Source organism: Melospiza melodia, chromosome 14 (assembly GCF_035770615.1).
Source record: "Melospiza melodia melodia isolate bMelMel2 chromosome 14, bMelMel2.pri, whole genome shotgun sequence".
Lineage (NCBI taxonomy): Eukaryota > Metazoa > Chordata > Aves > Passeriformes > Passerellidae > Melospiza > Melospiza melodia.
Window position 1 is genome coordinate 13,466,852 of NC_086207.1, and position 18,742 is coordinate 13,485,593.

The window sequence follows — 18,742 nt, forward strand, 5'->3', positions numbered from 1 at the left end:
TCAGAAACTTCACTAGTGAGTTAGATAATAAAATGCAGAAAAAATAAATCCTATGCTTTCTGGCCATTTGGAAATAAAAATCAAACTTCTTGTGTGTATCTACCTTATTTTTTTGCAGGTTTATAGGTTCTCCCCTACTGCAAAACAACAAAAATGAAACAAATAAAAACCCAAACACACATACACACACAAAAAACCAAACCACAAAATAAGGAGAATTATATAATCTTTTAATTGCATTGTCATTTCATTGTACCCTCTTCAAACAAAAATATGACTTGAAAGACATCCAGTTCCCTTATTCTGTTGCACTATACATGTTATGCAAATAAGAGCTGGGGTGGCATACAAAACAAATGTCATTCTGGCTTTTCAAAACAATTAAAAGAAGCAGAAATTGAAAACATAGCTGGGAATTTACAGCCAGGGAAGAACTTTGCAAATGACTGGTTAAATATGAAACACAGATGCAATGGGGGAAGGGAAGCTGGGAAAGAAGAGGGGACAACAAATTTCCAGTTTGATGCTGAAGGAGGAAAATCCCTAACAACTGTACAGAAGTATCAACACGCTCAGTATTTACATTCTGAGCATTACCAATGTTACAGAGAAGCAATGTACTAAAAAAATAACTTAAAAAAAGCTATACAAATTGTACTTATAAATACTATATCTTTGAAACTAGTTATGTAGTGTAGGCTAAAAAAAATGTTCACAGTTACTCTGGAGAGAGCTGTATATATATATATATATATATATATTGCACAATAAAAAAGTTCATTCAGTATACCATGTGTAAACAATTTTTATCTTCTTTGGTAATTTCAGGACTTAGAGAAGTATTTACTGTGAGCAAAAGCACTTGGGTACAAGGCACATCAAAAGCTTTTAAAGCTGCAAGATAAATCCTTCTGACACTTTCCAGTTAGCACTATCATTCTTTTTAGAAAAAACATTTACTTATCAATTCAGAACAACACATTCTACAAGTATAACTCAGAGGTCTGGTGACAAAGACATCAGCTGTTCTTGGCTGTTACTCTACAGTCACAGATTTGGCCAAATTTCTTGGGAAGTCCACCTAGAATGAAGAGACAGGCTTTCAGTATGGCAGAGTAATACTGGCATTCTACATTTGACAGTTCATTTAGTGTGCTTTTTCTGACTTCCTAATGAGTTCTGCTTGATTCTAGACACATTAACACACACAACAGGCTACAGATCTGCAATAAAGACTTGCAGCTGAATTTATCTGTGCTTCCAAAGCCCTCCCAACAAATGCATATTTGTTCTTCACAGGATACCTTTCCAAAGCCGTCATCATTGTCAAACTGACACATCAACAAACCAAGGTGTACAAAGCACTGCCCTATTTTAAGTTGAAGTACAATATCACATTTCAAGATTAGGTTCCCTGGAAAAGTCCCATTTGCACTCTTAACTAACCAAACTAAGCAAAAGGGCTTTCTAATTTTTTAGAAGGATACTAATTAAAAGATACAAAACTGAAGAACTGGCACTGAAATGTCACCTCTATAACCACACTCACTATGAGACTCACTAACTATTTTCATAGCTAGTGAGTCTTAGATATGCCATATAACTGGGTCTCTCACTTTACACTAGTAGGAGGAAGTTCAAAACTGCACTAAAAGGAGTGTTAAATATAGAAAATACTTACATCATATCCTCTGAGAACAGCCAGGTGAAATGAAAGTAACTGAAGAGGAATGACACTCAACACTCCTTGAAGGCAGTCAACTGTATGAGGCAGCTCAATGGTTTTGTAGGCAAATTTTGAGCTTTCAGTGTCTTCTTTAGAACACAGAATGATTGGACGACCCTGAAAATAAATTTTTACATTGTTAAGTGAAGAAGTAGCCTAGAACTGCTTTGAAATATTGTTTACAGTATGTCTGTGTGTATTTGAACACACTCAAGTAGCTAACAAAGGCAATGCCAGTCCTTGCATAATGGCTCTTGACTTTCACTATATTGTAAGGTTTGAATGTTTTCACCCTGTAGAGTTTTAACATTATTCCATTTGCTTCAAAACAGAAAGACCCCAAAACAAACAAGCCATATGAAAGCAGTTTTCACTGCTGATATTAACCTGTAATAACAACCTGCAATGCAGATGTAGCATCTTATTTATAACTTAATCATTAACAATAATCAGCAGTACATCCCTTTCCAGGTGCACAGGCAGCAGCAGTGCAGTGGGCACAATCTCTTTTCCCATGACACAGGAGAAGTGAATCAGTTGAGCACTGTACCTGCCGAGCAGTGACCTGTTGCAGGGCATTCTGGCACTTGGTGAAGCAAGGATCCTTCATGATCACCATGATAACAGGCATTTGTTTATCTATTAGTGCCAAGGGCCCATGTTTCAGCTCACCAGCCAGGATACCTTCTGAGTGCATATAGGTGATTTCTTTTATTTTCTAAAAAAAAGGAAATGCCTCAAGTTATTACTAAATCAGCTGAGAAGCAACAGCCACAAGAATCAAAGCACCAAGGCTGTGCCTCTGCCATTTAAATACACATACCCAGTATTAAGTATTAGCAAAAGCACACGGGTAGCTGCTGGGATTTCTAGCAGGCTGTGGGCAGCAGCAGAGCTCACCCATGCACATGGATTAATCAGAGGAATTTTAGGAACCAAACACCCAGCACAACCTTGGCTACTGCAATCTGCCTTTAACACACCAAACTCCTCTGAGCAATGGGCACGTGTCCATTTCATCAGGATGTTCATAACATAATTAGTGACTTCCATGCATGAGCATCTCTTCTCAACATCAGCACATTGCATGTTTCTGATGTTGTTTTCAAATGGGTCAGCAACTTGTTAGTTTCTTGTTTTTAAATAGACTAATTAAACTCTATGTTTATGATGTGAAAGAAACAAGAAAGTGGCATCACATCCAGGTTAACCTTATGTATGTGTTTAAATGCTTCTAGTTATGAATAGTTTTATTGCAGTAGAATTAAATTGTAATGAAATATTAGAAAAAACTATGTTGCAGAAGGCACAAAATCTCATTTTAAAAAATAGCAAAGAATATTGAGATGTTCCTACCAAAGCTCCTTCCAGACACGTGGCGTAATTATACCCCCGGCCCATAACCAGCAACGATCTCTGTTTGTACAGTTCAAGAGCCAAATCATGGATCTTCTCATCCAAGGACAAGACTTCTTTAATCATTTCTATTGAGGCACAGAAAAAAAAAATTAACTGGAAAAATTAGTTCACTTGTACAAGAATGTTCTAATTATCTATTAGAGCAGATACACTTAATGCAATTCAACCATTAACTTAGCAACTTTGACTGCAGTTTAAGGATATTTTCTCCAGCCTTATTTACAGTAATAAATTTAAAATAACTATTGGTTTAAGCAGTGCTCATACATCCCACTTGAATTTCTAAAGGAAGTTGTGAAATATCCATGTAAAAATCACCTTGAATTAGTTGCATTTTATTCTGATTAAAGTGGGAGGTTTTAAAAATTTCAAACCATGAATTTAGGAGATCAAGTAATATTTCTCATACAAAACTACCTTATTGTAATTAGAAAACCCAACCCATGAAAATTCCGATCCTCCTGCCAAGTTTCTTGGAAGAGCACTTGTAAAATTGGCAAACACTGCAGAAGTGAACAGTCCATTTTTCTCATGTTGTCTGCCTTTCAGGATGAGGGGGAGAGTGAAACTTAAATGAGAAAGAAATATCCCTGAGTAGTATTTTACACTGCCAACATCCTCTACACCTCCTCAAACCGAAAATACCAATATACCTGGCAATGATTTTAGTCCACTTATGATTTCCTGTCTCCTTTTCTGCAAGGAAATTCTGTCTTCAGACATCATTAGGCCAAACATTACAAGAGACACGAATTGGCTGGTATAGGCCTGCAGAAAAAAAAAAAAAAAAAACATTTAACAGCTAATTCTGCTGAGAGTGAATATGATCTCAGTTTGAAGTGCTGCAATTGAAATTTGAGTTGTGTTCCACAGGGCTGAAGGGTGAAAGTCAAACCCCAAACAGGAATTACCTTTGTGCTTGCCACACCTATCTCAGGCCCTGCATTGATGTGCACACCACAGTCAGTCTCCCTGGATATTGAACTTCCAACTGTGTTTGTGATGCCAACTGTCAGAGCACGGCGTTCTTTACAGTACCTCAGGGCCATCAGTGTATCTGCAGTTTCACCTGGAAAACATTCACACCTTCACTTCAGGTTGAAAGAGATAATAATGATTCCTGAAAAGCGTCAAAGTCTACATAAGTGTGTTCTAAATAACTGTACCCACACTTAGATGATGCAAAGTGCAATGGAAAGCAATCTTAGAGCACTCACTCAACAGCAAATGCAGCTCACCTGACTGGCTTATAAAAAAGCACACATCATCCCTGAATACAGGTGTGTTCCTATCCAGGAAGTCACTGGCAAGTTCCACCATCACTGGTAATTCAGTTAATTCTTCCAGGACTTGTCGAGTCTGTATTCAAGCAGAACACAGTATTTGTCAGCATTGCCACCCACTTACATTTGGACATTTTACAAATCAGAGAAAATCTAAATGAATTCTTATTAGAAAAGCTGGTAATTACAACTCACCAAAGCTTTAAAAGCCAAGGTGGAAAAAGTTAACCTCTAGCATGGTGATTAATGGCATTGGAGCATTAATAAAGAATGTGGCAATAAGGAAAGCTAAATAAAAGGGCGAGATCCCTCAGTGAAGGACAAAGTCTGAGATAGAAGAAAAAGCAGATGGAAAGCTGTTGTCTGAAAGCCCAGCAAGTAAGTTATAAATGCATTTCAGCCAAGGCTGGGAACATACAGCCACTGCAGCGTGGTAACTGGTCCCACAGCCAATAATGATCAGTCTTCGGCACCTTCTGATTTCTTTCAAATGATCCTTCAGCCCCCCCAGCAGAACTGCAAACAAATAAATACACAATGGTGGTTTTCATTTTCTAGATAGCACATTTACAAATTTCAAACTTAGTGCAGTTTGAAGGACTGTTCTCCATTACCTGTGCTGCTCTCAAAATTCACCCTGCCTCTCATTGTGTTGACAACTGATTCTGGTTGTTCAAAAATTTCCTTTTGCATGAAAGCACTGAAGTTACCTGTTTATAAAAACATGACATGGCAATGCTTAGGTTTGTTATTTGAAGTCTATTTCAGTTACAAAGAGAACTTTTAAGACTAACTTGACTGTGTTAGCCTAAATAAAAGCTTAGAATAGGCAAGAAGAAAGGAAGGATGGATAGGTCACTTTATTTGGTTGGTTCCAATTCCCCATATTGACAAGGTAAATAAATTCCTTCATTAGGAAACATCCATGCTCCACTTCAATTCTTAATTTATAGTCAAACTTTGCCAACAACTACATGTTAGCATTAGTTACATTTTCACTAGATACTGAAATGAATAGAAGTATCTATGACTTTTCCAAGCATAAAATAGATAGGGTCCCAGGCTGCCCATTCTTTCTTGGTCTCAAAACTAAAATTGTCAGCTCCCAGTACAGCCTGAATAAAAGGCAATTGTCACATCAAATTAGCAGTTTGCTGCCTCATCTACTACACAAACAGTAACTATCCATTTTTGATGATACTCATTGACAGATGTTTCTACCCACCCTTCATGATTTGCTGCAATTCCATCTGCAAGGTCTGGATGGCCCGGGAAGGATCATCACTAGCTGAGCGCTCCAGGCGGTGAATCGAGAGCTTCCCGTCAGTTACAGCTGCAATGTCATCATCTTCTAAGAAAATCACTCTGTTGGTGTGCTCAATGATGGCACTACAGAGAAAAAAACAAGCAAGACAAACCTGACACGTCAGAATTGGCAATAGCAAAGCAATTAAATATGCCACAAGAGCACTTCCAGCACTGCTTCTCTCTCCCTTTAGGACAGAACTGCAGACAGAGCCATCCTAAAGGCAATGGCTCCATCTGCTGCTCCTCCTGCACTCTCACAACAACCCACGGCAGGAGGCTCTGCAACCACTGCCTCCATTCCTGCTGGTCTGAAGATGCTTCCCAGTGTCCTTGATGGATCCTGCTAAGGTCCCACTCTTGGTCTCTCTATTCCAAGATTAATGTGTGCCTGATGTCCAGGTTCCTGCCCAGCTTGGAACCACACCACTATTTTCCTCCTCCAATATCTGAATTGAAAACATCACAACCCAAATTAACCCATATTCTGCCCAAATGCTCGGCTGATGAGTGTCCATTTGCACCCAAATTACTTTCCTACACTGGATGTATTTCTCAGAGAGGTCAGCAAATGGCAGATATTGCACTTGTTTGCAGTTCAAATGCTGCTGACAAACCTTCACATTTTTCAAGCACGTGAGCCTGGGGGCTTTCTGATGTTACCTGGATTAAAAGCTCTTCTTTCAGAAAGCCATTGTACAAGAGCAAGGCAGCTTAAATTTCCAGAACTATCTCACTTTTAAACAAAAAAACCCCAGTATTTTCAGCAGAGTTGAAGTACTTTTACTACCTTGCATCTGAAGCAAAGAAGAATTCCACTGCCTTATCCCCAACAGCATGAAGGCAGGTTGAGCTGTCCAGTCTTTTCATTTGGGAGTTGCAGATGTTCTTCACATTCTCAATGTTGCCTATTAAAGAAATGAGACATTCTAAATGAAAACCCAGTTCTGTTCAGTAGAGATTACAGACTATACAGGTTTAGGGTATCACAGTTACAGAAATAGGTTGGGGCATGGGACTTTTACATAAACTACACATTCAGAAGTATAAAAATATCCCCAGCCAAAAAGCTATTTGGGGCATCAGCTGGTAGTTTTACCAATTAAAAAATTGGTAAAATTTAAAATTTAAAACCAATTAACCTAATTTCTAATCATAAAATAACAGTAATTTTAGTTTTTAAAAATAATGTATTTTGATTCATCAACTTACATGTTCTATACAAAACTGGAATCTGTTCAGTTGAGAGTTTGTACTTGCTCCTAACCCCAATGAGCAAAGGACTCCCTCTCCTAGAGAAAGGAAAACACTCAAGTTTATAAAGAGAAATGTGCATACAAAGAAGTTACCAGACATCAGTGAAGCTGAAAAGACAATATCCCATCTAGCTTCCTAAACAGGAAGAGCCTCCTTCATGATCCTAAGGCCATTACATGGCAGGAATTCTATAAACTTGGTTCTTCTGTAAGATTCACCAAATATTATTATGTAAGTAATTACCATGTGCCTTGGTGATTCTTTACCTGTAAACTACATCCAGGTGGAGGAAAATGTGAATATATGTGAATAAATGTGAATATGAACCTGCTGTTTTCTTTGCAGTTATCAGAAAACATCTTAGTACAGGGACCAATTTGAACCAAAGCTTACTTTGCCTCTAAAGTGAGACAACAGTAAGCTCCTGTGCTCTTTAGAATTGAAGTACTGTTACACTCTTTAGCCTTTCAAACTCAGAAACATCAACCATCCCTACTGCACCTCTGAAACTGTGGAATATTAAGATAATTTTTTAATTATATGGGTTACATGTCACTGAAGACCTTATTAAAAAAAATATCACAGGAATAAAAGAACAAGTCACACTCAGATTACAAGATTAGCCTCTCTTAAATCCCTCAGCCCTAAAAACCCAAATCTGAACCACATATAGAATAGTTCATTTGAGAAGATGTTCTCTAGTTAGAGTGATGGTACAGCTGGCTTTTTCAAAATTTTAATGTAGTCTTATTTTAGACCACTGAAGCAATGGGCTTTTGGGTTGTAATATAAAACAGTCTTTATTCCCATCACTTGCTATTTTAATCACTTGCTATGTCACTTGCTATTTTAATATCTTTACATTTCCTGAAAGTTGTTTTTCAAGTCATAAATAAAAGTAGAACTTAACACAGAAAGATGCCATAAATGCTATGACAGCTATAGAACTCTATTTGTATAACCTGTTACTATGATGGTCTTTCAGCCCACATGAATATACTTCTCTGTCTTTACTCAATGGGAGCTAAAACTGAACAATATCCCTTCCCTCTCCCCTTTTTGATAGAGGAAAAATGTTAGCATGCTCTTAATACAAATTTAGAAACACAAGATGCACTGAGATTCTTTATTGACTCACTGATTTTGGTTAATTAAGCACTTTAAACATCAATATTTTAGTATCTTTCAGAGGCTGGCCTTTTTTAACCTAATAAAAAGCATGCATTATGTATAAAATAGACTTTTACTAACCTGGTAGCAACAGCTTCACCTGGGTAATGGATGCTCTTGAAAACCAATGCAAAAGCACCTTCCTGGAAACCATGAATACAAAGGAGAAAAAAAAGATTCTAAAGAACTTATCTCAAATAGTTGCATCTCATTAAACTGGGGCCCCTCTCTGAAGAGGCACTGAAGGAGCTGCTATCAGGAGTCTCTTCCTGGAGGGCAGACTGCACCTTTAAAGGAATTGGCCATAGAGCAGAACAAGCTGACATCCACATTAACAGTGCAACAGCTAAAACTTCAGGAAGTGAGCACTTAGCCTCTCTTTATAAATAAAAACAATAAACTTGAATGCAAAGGTTATGAAAATGTCAGAGATGCTGCTCATAATCAACATGAAGATTGTTAGACATTTACTTTGAGTAAGACCTTCAATCAGAATTTTACTTGTAGGGCATTACTATGCAGTTTCAACTAAAAACCTGGAGTTACTGTTCTGAGTTCAAGCAGCAAATTCTCATTAATGCATTTCAAAAAAAAAAAAAAACCACAAAAAATCCACAACACCAGAAAAAAACCCAGAAACAACTCTACAGTGCTAACACAGCTGGCAGACTCCTGGAGGAAGACTCCCAAAGCAGAAGCCAAGGCCCCACCCTGCCAGCAGGACAGAGCTGGTGACATTCCCTCCTCTCCCAGGGCTGCACTCAGAGCGCTCTGCCCCTGTTCTGGGGGCAGGGGAATCCTCCCTTCCCCACACTCCGGGGCTGCTCCCTCTCGACCCACACAGGCCCTGCCTTGGTGTGGATTCCAGCCCTGCTGCAAGGAATCCTACAGAGCTGCCTTAAAGAGGAGACTCAGAAACTGCAGGAAGGGGAGGGAAAACATCTGCCCGGAGACTGGGGGAGGAAACAAAGCCAGCTTTCTCCAAGTTTGCAATGCATCTATCAAAGTTTTTAAGCATTCACATACTGAGTAACAGTAGATTCCCACTTCACAGTTTGGAAACCAGTCCAGCTTGTTAGATCTATTTCCAAATAGGAGAGCCCAGGCATTGGCCAAACTTGAATCACGGCAGTGTTTCAACACGATTAGAATAACCTTTAGGAACACACTGCCATTTATGAGAGATTTTAACCCCCAGAGGCTCCTATTACTTTTTTTAAATTAAACTGCTTCATTAAAAAGCTGTGTTAACTTCTTGCTAAAAACAAAACAAGACAAAAAACTCAACAAACAAAACCTGTTGCTACTGCAATTTAAAGATTTAACAGTGAAAAGCCTTTGAAGTCTCCAAAATTTTAATCTCATTTCTTGGTCTATTAAGCATTATTTGGAAGCCTAAAAGTGTTATTTGCAGCTCCTTCTAAGAGCTCCTGCACAGGATCTAAATGCATAAGGCAGAATGCTAAGGAACCCCACAAATAGCTTATACTGTTGTACAGGGGAAAAAAAAGTAATGTTCTACTTACCAACTGTTGAATAACTCTCTCTACCAAAGCTGAAAAACTGGTGTCTTCACTCTCTCTGTTGTCATACATGTACTTGATCAATTTGGGGATTGTTTCTGTATCTGTTTCAGATTCAAATTCATATCCTTTGCTCTCCTGAAATATCATATAGAGGAGTAAGAATTGTGTGCATCCTCAGGCAGCAAACACTGAAGAGATTTTCAGCTGCCTCCCACCAGAAACTGCAGCCAGAGCTCAGAGCACTACATTGGACCAGTGCATATAAATCACTGTAGATAAAATACAAGGACTTATGTCATAGATACTCTTTGGGAAATGCTGGAATAAGACCCATAGTAAGACTTTACTTGTTTGGCATCTGTGAAGCAGTAAGAGACAGGAGGGAGCCCACTCCACACACCCTCTCAGAGAGTCTCAGCACAAACTGCTACTCTGCTCATAAATACTTTGCATTTAGGATTACAGGAACATATTGCACTTCACCAGCTCCTTAGTATCTTTATCAGGCAGACCCTTTCACACAGCTTTTTTATAGATGATATCAAGAAACTTGAATTCGTGTTTCACTGAAGTCATGAATGACCTGATGGTAGTTTGGGGGAGTATTAACTTTCTAGTTTTAGAATTGAGTTGCCACAGACTCACCAGAAATTTTCTCAGGTCCTTATAGTTTGTGATGATTCCATTATGGATGACAACAAATTCTAAGAGAAAAAAAAATACATATATTCATGAGCAACAAAAACTTAAGATATTTAATTCAGAACACAAAATTACAAGGGGGAAAAAAGCTTAGAAGTACACTTGAAACCTCCTGCTATAGCTTTCAGACCTACAGTTTATCACAACATGGACAACTGTAAGCAGAAGCTTACAAATTCTGAAAGTATACAAAGGCAGTTCCAAGTTATTGAGAGAGTTCTACACTACACCTAGTAGAGCACTAAGCCATCTCAAGTGAAGAATGCTATGAAATCTCTCTTTTCTGGACCAGGCAATATTGACTCATTCATATTTTCAGTCTTACCTTTCAAAACAAGAATGTTTTACTTCAATTAGCTTGCAATTTTCAGAAAACAGATCTCATTAATTTTTGGTGTTGCTTCAGTCTGAGAAGAGGCTATTTCATTTCAAACATGTCTGAGCTAAATAGGATGGCAACAGCTTAGCCCTACTATCAAAAATAGATACCATAGCAATTGTAAGAACATTTGTGTTCTGTGGATTGAATCATTTCAGATTTGTGTGGTTCAAGAGCTGCAGAGATTACATACCATTCCTTTTATCTGATCTCTGAGGGTGACTGTTTATTGCACTTGGTACTCCGTGGGTCGCCCAGCGAGTATGAGCAATTCCAAAATGTGTTTCAAAATCTGTTTTTGAATCCAGGTCATCTTGTTCTAGACAGGAGAAATTCAGTTTACTGAATAATTAATATTGCCTCTCTCCCTCCCTCTCACACACACACAATTAGTAAAACACAAAGACAATTCCTACAGGCAAAATTCTAAAAGCTATCTTCTGTTTCTTGGGGTTTTTTTTAACCATTTGCTTTTTTGACATTACACTTTAGAAAATTCAAGCTACTGTGATTAAAACCTTGTTTGCCAAGCCACGAGCATTTTTAGCCACAGACAGGCTAACAGACCCCATTACTACAAATTATAATGTAAACGTATTAAAATACAACTTCAGGCTTTCACAGATGGAAGCACTGCATAAAGCAGATTGTGATGAGAGCCAGCTGCTTAAATGGTCACAAATTCTGTCAGAGTGCATGTTTCAGCATTTCAGCCATGCAGCACAGAAATCACCTGAGCAAAGAGCTAAAGGAGCCCAGGTTTCGAACAAAGGAGCAACCAAAAGAAGGGAACATAGACTGACAATTCCTCAGTGCTGGATCTGAAGATCAGCTTGTTTCCTAAGTGCAGATTTGAGGGACACACAAAAAAATAGCTGCTTGGATTTCCCAATGCATGTATTGCTGATGCAAAATCATAACTGCAATTTTATGGTCTGACTTTCTGCTGAGATGCAGATAGTATTTGACTGGGAGGCCAAAGCAAAGGGGTCATTTTTAACACTTACTGTACAACTCTTCTTCCAGGGCCTTTACTTTTCCTCTTTTCTTAACCAGTTTGATGAATCTTTCTTTATCTTCATTGTTATTTCCATCAATTGCCACTCCTACAGCACAGGACACAGTCATTAGTGTTATTTAAAGCACGAAATACACTAGAATGAGGAAAAGGCTGAGAAAATAGGCACACACCACTGAAATTAGTATTTTTTAATTACCCTTTAAAGGGATATAGTTGCAGTCTGTTGCAAGACCTGTGCATGTTCAAATGAAACCACATCAACTCTATATCCACTGCACAGATTAAAACATACATGAGCCATCTCAAATTGTATTTGACAACAAACTGAAATATTTTGCCAGATGAAATGAGCCAACTCAAATTTGAGACAAGTTTAATCTTCCCCATCCTTCACTGTGATTCACATACAAAAAAGGCTGAGGCACAAGCTACATGGCCCTGTATAGAGATCTTTTTCCACACCCTGTTTGTTTTGCTTACGTGTACTAACCTCAACCATCTAATTACAGAGCTAAACACCCAATTCTAAGTCCTGAGGAAAGCTGTAGCCCTTCAAGAATCAAGCTAATTAGCTCTGATCTGTTAATCTGTAGAATAAAGAAAGAAAAATCCAAGAGGCCAGACACTGAAAGAACCCAAAAAATCCAAAATGGAATGAGCTATTGGTTGCTAAAATTAATTTGTTGAGTTGGTTAACATACCTGCAGAGTCATAGCCTCTGTATTCCAGTCTCTGTAATCCTTTTATCAGGGTTTCATATATTTCCTTCCTAGTGCGGGGCACTCTGTAGTTTAGATAAGCAAAAATTCCTGTTTAAAGAGAAAGGGGGAAGGAGGGGGGGGAAGAAGCAAAGAGGTTATTTTAAAAATTTGCATCACTTCAGACTCAATTTAAAACTCTTTAAAACTAGCATCAGGGAGAAGTCCTAGGGGCACCCAACCTCCCATTTAGTACAATTCCTTCCAATGCATTTTGAAATGGAAAGAATTCAAGCACAATAAAGGACTCAGAAGCCGAATTTCAACACATGACACAAACTTCACTGGTGAGTTTCACTCTCCTCATGTTACCCACCAAGAGTTAAACAGTTAGGAGAGGTAAAAAAAACTTCTACTTTTCACGAAAACCACAGCTGAAAATGGGAACATTGTGATCTATTTCATATCCAGGCATTCAAAGAGGGAATATATTCACCAGTACTAACACAAGGAGACTTTTGTAATCCAAGTCATGGCCTTAAATACCCATGGGTAGGTACGAGGCACAACATCTATTTCTGAAAGGCTCCAGCTTAATCCTGTATGCAACAGCCACTTCAGCAGAAAGAGAATGGAGAGGCAAACACGAGGAAAGGGCAGAAGTCAATGGGGTAGGACAACAAAGGAGAGAAACAGAAGGTACAAAACAGGGTCACCCACAACACGAGCACTCCCCTGTGCTGCCTCAGCGCAGTCCCAAAGCCAGGCGGGCACAGGAGCCCCGGGCGTGCCCCTGCCAGCTCCTCGGGGAGCCCTGACCTCCCTCCCTCATCCCTCTCCTCTTGAACAGACCAGTCACCCACCAAGAAGTGGCTTTTTTTAAATTTGGGGCTTGGTTACCCCACCCTATTTTTTTTTATATTTTTTCTTTTTTTTTTTTAAGTACACAGGCATTTTTTTATTAGAAGGGTGTTGGGAATGTTGTTTTATCTTTAGAAAAGGTGTAATGAAAGAGTCACCTGCAAAATAAAACACAGCCATTACTTTTCTCTGCCTACTTTCCTGAGACTCTGGTATTTATATGGATACATTAGGCCTTTTTATTAACTCTTCCAAATCTGTACCCCAATAAAACAAAAACAACTAATTTCGCGGTTTCAGCAGTTTCTCCAAGCATCAAGTCAGGACTGGAGACTACAGTAAGAAAACACCCCAGACTTTAAGAGCTCTACAGATAAGCAGTTCAGGCAAGTGTTTTAGATAGAGAAGGCCTTTGTTTGAAATTTAACACCCTCTTCCCCTTCAATTAAGGCTTTTGAACTGTAAATGGCTATAGTGAAGAAGCTGTTATAATGATACACCAGTAAATCGCCCTTACAAATATTACTGTGAATTTGGTTACTCCGCTGGTTTATAAGACATTAATACTGTTGATTTGACAGTGAGACAAAGGCAGTATTACATGTGCCTCTGAATTTATTTAGGAAAGATTAAAGGGTGGATAATACTTTTCTGCTTCAGAAGAGAGATTTATGAGGAGCTCAGCCTAATTATTTCTAGCGCATCTGACATTAACGGAGACATTAAGACAATAGTTGCATTTAAGGAGGTATTTGGGAATTTGAACTGCTTAATACTGTTCTTCATGGATGCTTTGAGAAATAATGTCTCTGGTTATAAGCAGTCACTTCAGACTGAAAGCCTGTTGATCATTTTTCCAGACAGATATTTACCGTTCTCTGGCACTAACCACGAACCTCAAAAGCAGCATTCAATTTCTTCAATACGAATTTCTCAACATCATTCCAAAACATTGCCACACCTCAGTTCAGATCCAGCTCTACTTTCTAGGCCAGATTTCACAATGAATTTAAGCCTCAACATCCTTGTATGTTCCATGTGGCATCTTTCACTACACGGAGCTCCAGGAAGAACCTTCCTCTGGGACCATCCCTACAATGCTACCAGTGTGCTGCAGTTGTTAAATAGATCCTTGTTCCCAGGGAATTGGAGCTGCACTTCCACACACGTGCATTAGAAGATGCAGAAGTCACCAGAGGCCATTTAAAATGAAAACAATAGCTGCAGTCTGACTTCAAAGAACATGTTATAAACTCTTCCAGTTAAGGGAAATAAATCTTACTCTAAGCACTGAGAGTAACACTTTCTCTAGTACGTTTCTGTTTAATGATTTATCCACTCACATATTTTTTCCCTCCTCAGTCATCATTTTGGCCAGATTTAAAGCACATTACTCAACTCATGTAGAAACAACTTGTGATAAAGATTCCTTGTATCTTAATTCTTTCTGGAAGCACACCAGTATGACTGAATCTCAGCTGAATCATCTTATGATAAGAGTTTTGTGATGCAAACAAGTTCCTTTATGATGGCCTCCCCAAGGTATTAGATGCCATTACCAGATCTCGCTTCCTTAAGAAGACTCAAAAACATAAAATTCAGGAAAAGCACCCAAGAAGTGTTTTACTAGGGCATTGTCCTCTTGATCTGAATGCTAAATCTAGTTTATAACTTTCCATAATCACAGTTTGCTTAGAAGGATGGACTAGGTCAATAGTGTATGGCTTACCTATAGAAGCTAAAACCAGAAAGAAAAAGGTTGCTAAAACATAATTAAAACCAGCTTCAATCACATGCAGACACTGAAAGCAAGGCTCTCCCTTTACATGTGTATCAAGATTTTAGAGCTTCCCTTTTCAGGATTACAAGCAGAGCATCAGAAGAAGGAAAAGTACATTGAGTATTTTTTTGTGGGAAAATTCCACAAGAACTCTTGCAATTGCAAGACTTCACCAAAATCAACAAGGGGGCAGCCTATACTTGAAATTTGAACAAAATTATTTACTTTTTGAAAAATAAAAGGATACCCCTAAGCACATTGTTGATGCCAGAAATTTAGCTTTGAAAAGGTCTCTACTTCATATCCTGATGAAACTAACTTTGATTTAAAAGAGGTCATCAGTTTAAGTGCATCTTGACTTTTTTTTTAAACCCTGAATACTTTTGCTTGAATGCTTTGGCTATAGCGTTTTACATGTGAGAATGATAACATCTTGACTTTGCTTCCTTACAAGCATGTTTATAGCAGAATTTATGACCCGTGTATTTTCAAAACATAAACCAAGGGCTATAAATCTTCACGTGCTACCTGAAGCCAAAGAAAACACAATAGGGTCCATTATCAGCACTTAAACCTGGAAAGATATGAAAAAAATAAAAACAACAAAAAAAGTAATTTCAAAACTGCTGGTTGCAGTCTCTAGAACTCCTACAGAGATCAGCTTAGTGGGCTGGGGAATACCACTCATGGAAACAAATGTAATATAAAAGGTTTCTAAATGCTGATGGGAAAAACCCTTGCTCCACTCTCACTTACCCTTCTTGAACTGCTGCTCTTTGCCATTTCATACTGAGTCACTTGCTCCACCCCAAGCTGGATGTTCTACCAAACTCCTCGAACACTGTTAACACCCTCACTTCCCAATCAACACACAGCTCAGACATGCAGAGTTTTTGATATTACCATCATGTGTCTCAGGGCTTGCCGTGGCTACCCCAGGCACTGGGCCAGGCCTCTCACCTGAGGGGTTTTGTTTGGGAGGCACCGAGTTTGTCTCATGGATAGAGATCTGTCACGTAGGAGCTCACACAATAGCAGCTGAAACTGTATCACCTCGTGTTTCCATTCAAGTGAAAGAGGATCCCAGAGCTCCTTGCTCCTCCTGAGGTTACAGTTAAAAAGGATGAGGAGGCAAGGAAAAGATACCTAACTCAGAAAGTACAATTTTGGGAGAAGTAACTCAACTCACTTTCAGTCTGTATCCCAAAAAAGAGGTTTTGTTGATGACGACTAAGAAGTACCAGTGCAAATTTTTCTACTTTCATCAGACCTGAGAGGAGATGTCAGGGACAGATTGGCAAAGTTTCACCAAACTTTCCCCCGTAACCAAATAAAATCGCGTTAGCAGCTTCCGAACCCACACTTTGATTTCCATCTGATCCGTGTCGAAGCAATTGTGTATACGCTATAGGAATTATCTTGTCATCTTATCTTTATTAGAAAAAACCGAGGTGAATAAACTCACAACAGCTAGGAATGAAGCTCCTTCACTGCCTTTGTCTGAAAGCCACAAACTCTCCCTTATCGCTGCAGCTCGGAAGTGAGTCACGATTAATCAATCCCTAGTCCCGGATTAGGAAAGATAGAGCCCAGCGCATCCCGTGCATCAGCGCAGCGGGACCAGGAGCAGAGGTTAACCGGGCACCCCCGGGCAGCAGGAACGGGACCATTTCCATCCCAAGACCCAGGGACCATCCCAAAACCGGGGACACGCCACCAGGCACGGGGGGCTCGGGCAGGGATGAACGGAACGGGGATCGCGTCTCCTCGGAGAAGGGCCGGGCCGAGGGGCTCCACCTTCACCTGCCGGGCGCTCCCCGTCCTTCCCACCCCCAGAAGGATGCGGCGGGGCCGGTCCCCAGCGGCACCGCTGGGCTCGGGCACAAAGCCGCCCTTGTCCCTTGCTGGCCGGGCTCAGCCCGTCACTCACCGCACATGGTGGCAGCGCACGGTCCCTCCCGCTCCCGGCGAACGCGGCTGACGCCGGGCCGGCCCCGCCGCCTGCGGCTCTTATGCTCCGGTTACGGGGCCGGGCCGGCCCTGCCTGCGCCCGCCCCTGCCCGGGGCCCCGCGGGGGCAGAGCCCGGGGAGGGGACAGAGACCGGAGAGGGGACACGGCCCAGGGAGGGGACAGAGCCCGGGGAGGGGACAGAGACCGGAGAGGGGACACGGCCCAGGGAGAGGACAGAGCCCAGGGAAGGGACAGAGCCCGGGCAGGGCACAGAGCCCGGCGGGGACGGGCCCGTGGCGGGGACAGAGCCCAGGGAAGGGGACAGAACCCAGGGAAGGGGCAGAGCCCAGGGAAGGGGCAGAATCCGGCGGAGACAGAACCCAGGGGGTTCGGAGCCTAGGGAAGGCGACAGAGCCCAGAGAGTGGGCAGAGCCCATGGAGGGGACAGAGCCCAGGGGTGACAGAGCCCAGGGAAGGGGACAGAGCCCAGGGGTGACAGAGCCCAGGGAAGGGGACAGAGGCTGGCAGGGGCAGAGCCCAGGGAAGGGGCAGAGCCCAGGGAAGGGGCAGAGCCCGCCCTGGCCGGCCCTGCCGAGCTCCGCGCACGGGGAGTCAGTCCCAGAGGCATTAAGCTCGGGAAAGACCTCCCAGATCACCAAGTCCAGCCTTTGGCCGATCACACCTGGTCAAACACAGCACTAAATGACATGTCTAATCATTTCTTCAACACCTCCAGGGATGGGGACTCCACCACCTCCCAGGCAGCCTGTTCCAATGCTTGGCAATCCTTTCCTTGAAGAAATTCTACCTGGAGTCCAACTTCAACCTTCTCTGGCACAGCTCTAGGCTACATCGTCTAGTCATGTCAAGGAGGAATCCTATGTCCACCTCAGGCCTACTCAGGGATTTTCAGAGTGACAGAAACCCCAGAGAGATCTGCCTGTGTGACCATGGGCAGCGCAAGGAGCAGGTTTTGTGCACTGATTCTGATTTTCCACCTAAAAAGGAACTCATCTCATCTCAGAGAGCTCCTCCAAACCAAAGGAGTGAATGATGGCTTTTAAAGCAAGTGCCTTGCAGCACACTTTAACAGTGTACACAGAACAGCTGAGGCCGTTATTCAAAGAAACATGACTTTAAAAATACACAAAGTTTCATTAAATAGTTTCTTCTTCCTTATTAAAAAGTACCAAAATATTTTATAGACATGATCCCAGTTATCTCATAGAGTTCCTGAAATTCAAGTGTGAAGTGTCTTATTTAAGCTAGAATTTAAAGACTCTTTCCCTCTTGCATTTATTTTGCAGGTCATATTTTACCTAGAACAGTGATTCCCTCAAACTTTGTCACTTTTTGTTTGATGGAGAAGCTGAATGAAGGATAAAGATTGGAACATTAACATTTCAGTTTACAAAAAAACCCTTTTTGTGCCACTTTAAGAAAAAGAAACTTTGTCTCAATTTTAAAGTTAAAAACTAGAATTAAAATATTTTCAGGTCATAAAATGAAAAGTGTTTAAATTCTCTTTTAAATTACTTTATTAAAAGGGATAAATTAAGTGTATTTTCCACTTAATGTGTGGACAGCCATGCACTCTGTGCTCCTTAAAAACCAATACTGTTTTCCTTCCCCCAGTCTCCCAGAATCAGACCAAACAGGCCCAT

General features: G+C 40.6%; 1 protein-coding gene across 1 annotated transcript; it reads right to left on the minus strand.

Annotated features, from left to right (window-relative positions):
- Nucleotides 1–209: 209 nt before the first annotated feature.
- Nucleotides 210–17,135, minus strand: GFPT2 (glutamine-fructose-6-phosphate transaminase 2). Its single transcript, XM_063168774.1, has 19 exons — nt 17,058–17,135; nt 12,490–12,597; nt 11,775–11,873; nt 10,961–11,086; nt 10,332–10,390; nt 9,687–9,821; nt 8,242–8,303; nt 6,946–7,025; nt 6,524–6,641; nt 5,654–5,817; nt 5,043–5,138; nt 4,847–4,944; nt 4,384–4,504; nt 4,057–4,214; nt 3,799–3,913; nt 3,083–3,210; nt 2,277–2,444; nt 1,682–1,843; nt 210–1,081 (listed from the first exon to the last, which is right to left on the minus strand). The coding sequence occupies exons 1-19, from the start codon at nt 17,062–17,064 to the stop codon at nt 1,037–1,039; spliced, it is 2,049 nt and encodes a 682-aa protein (XP_063024844.1). The 5' UTR covers nt 17,065–17,135; the 3' UTR covers nt 210–1,036.
- Between the last annotated feature and the right edge of the window lie 1,607 nt (nt 17,136–18,742).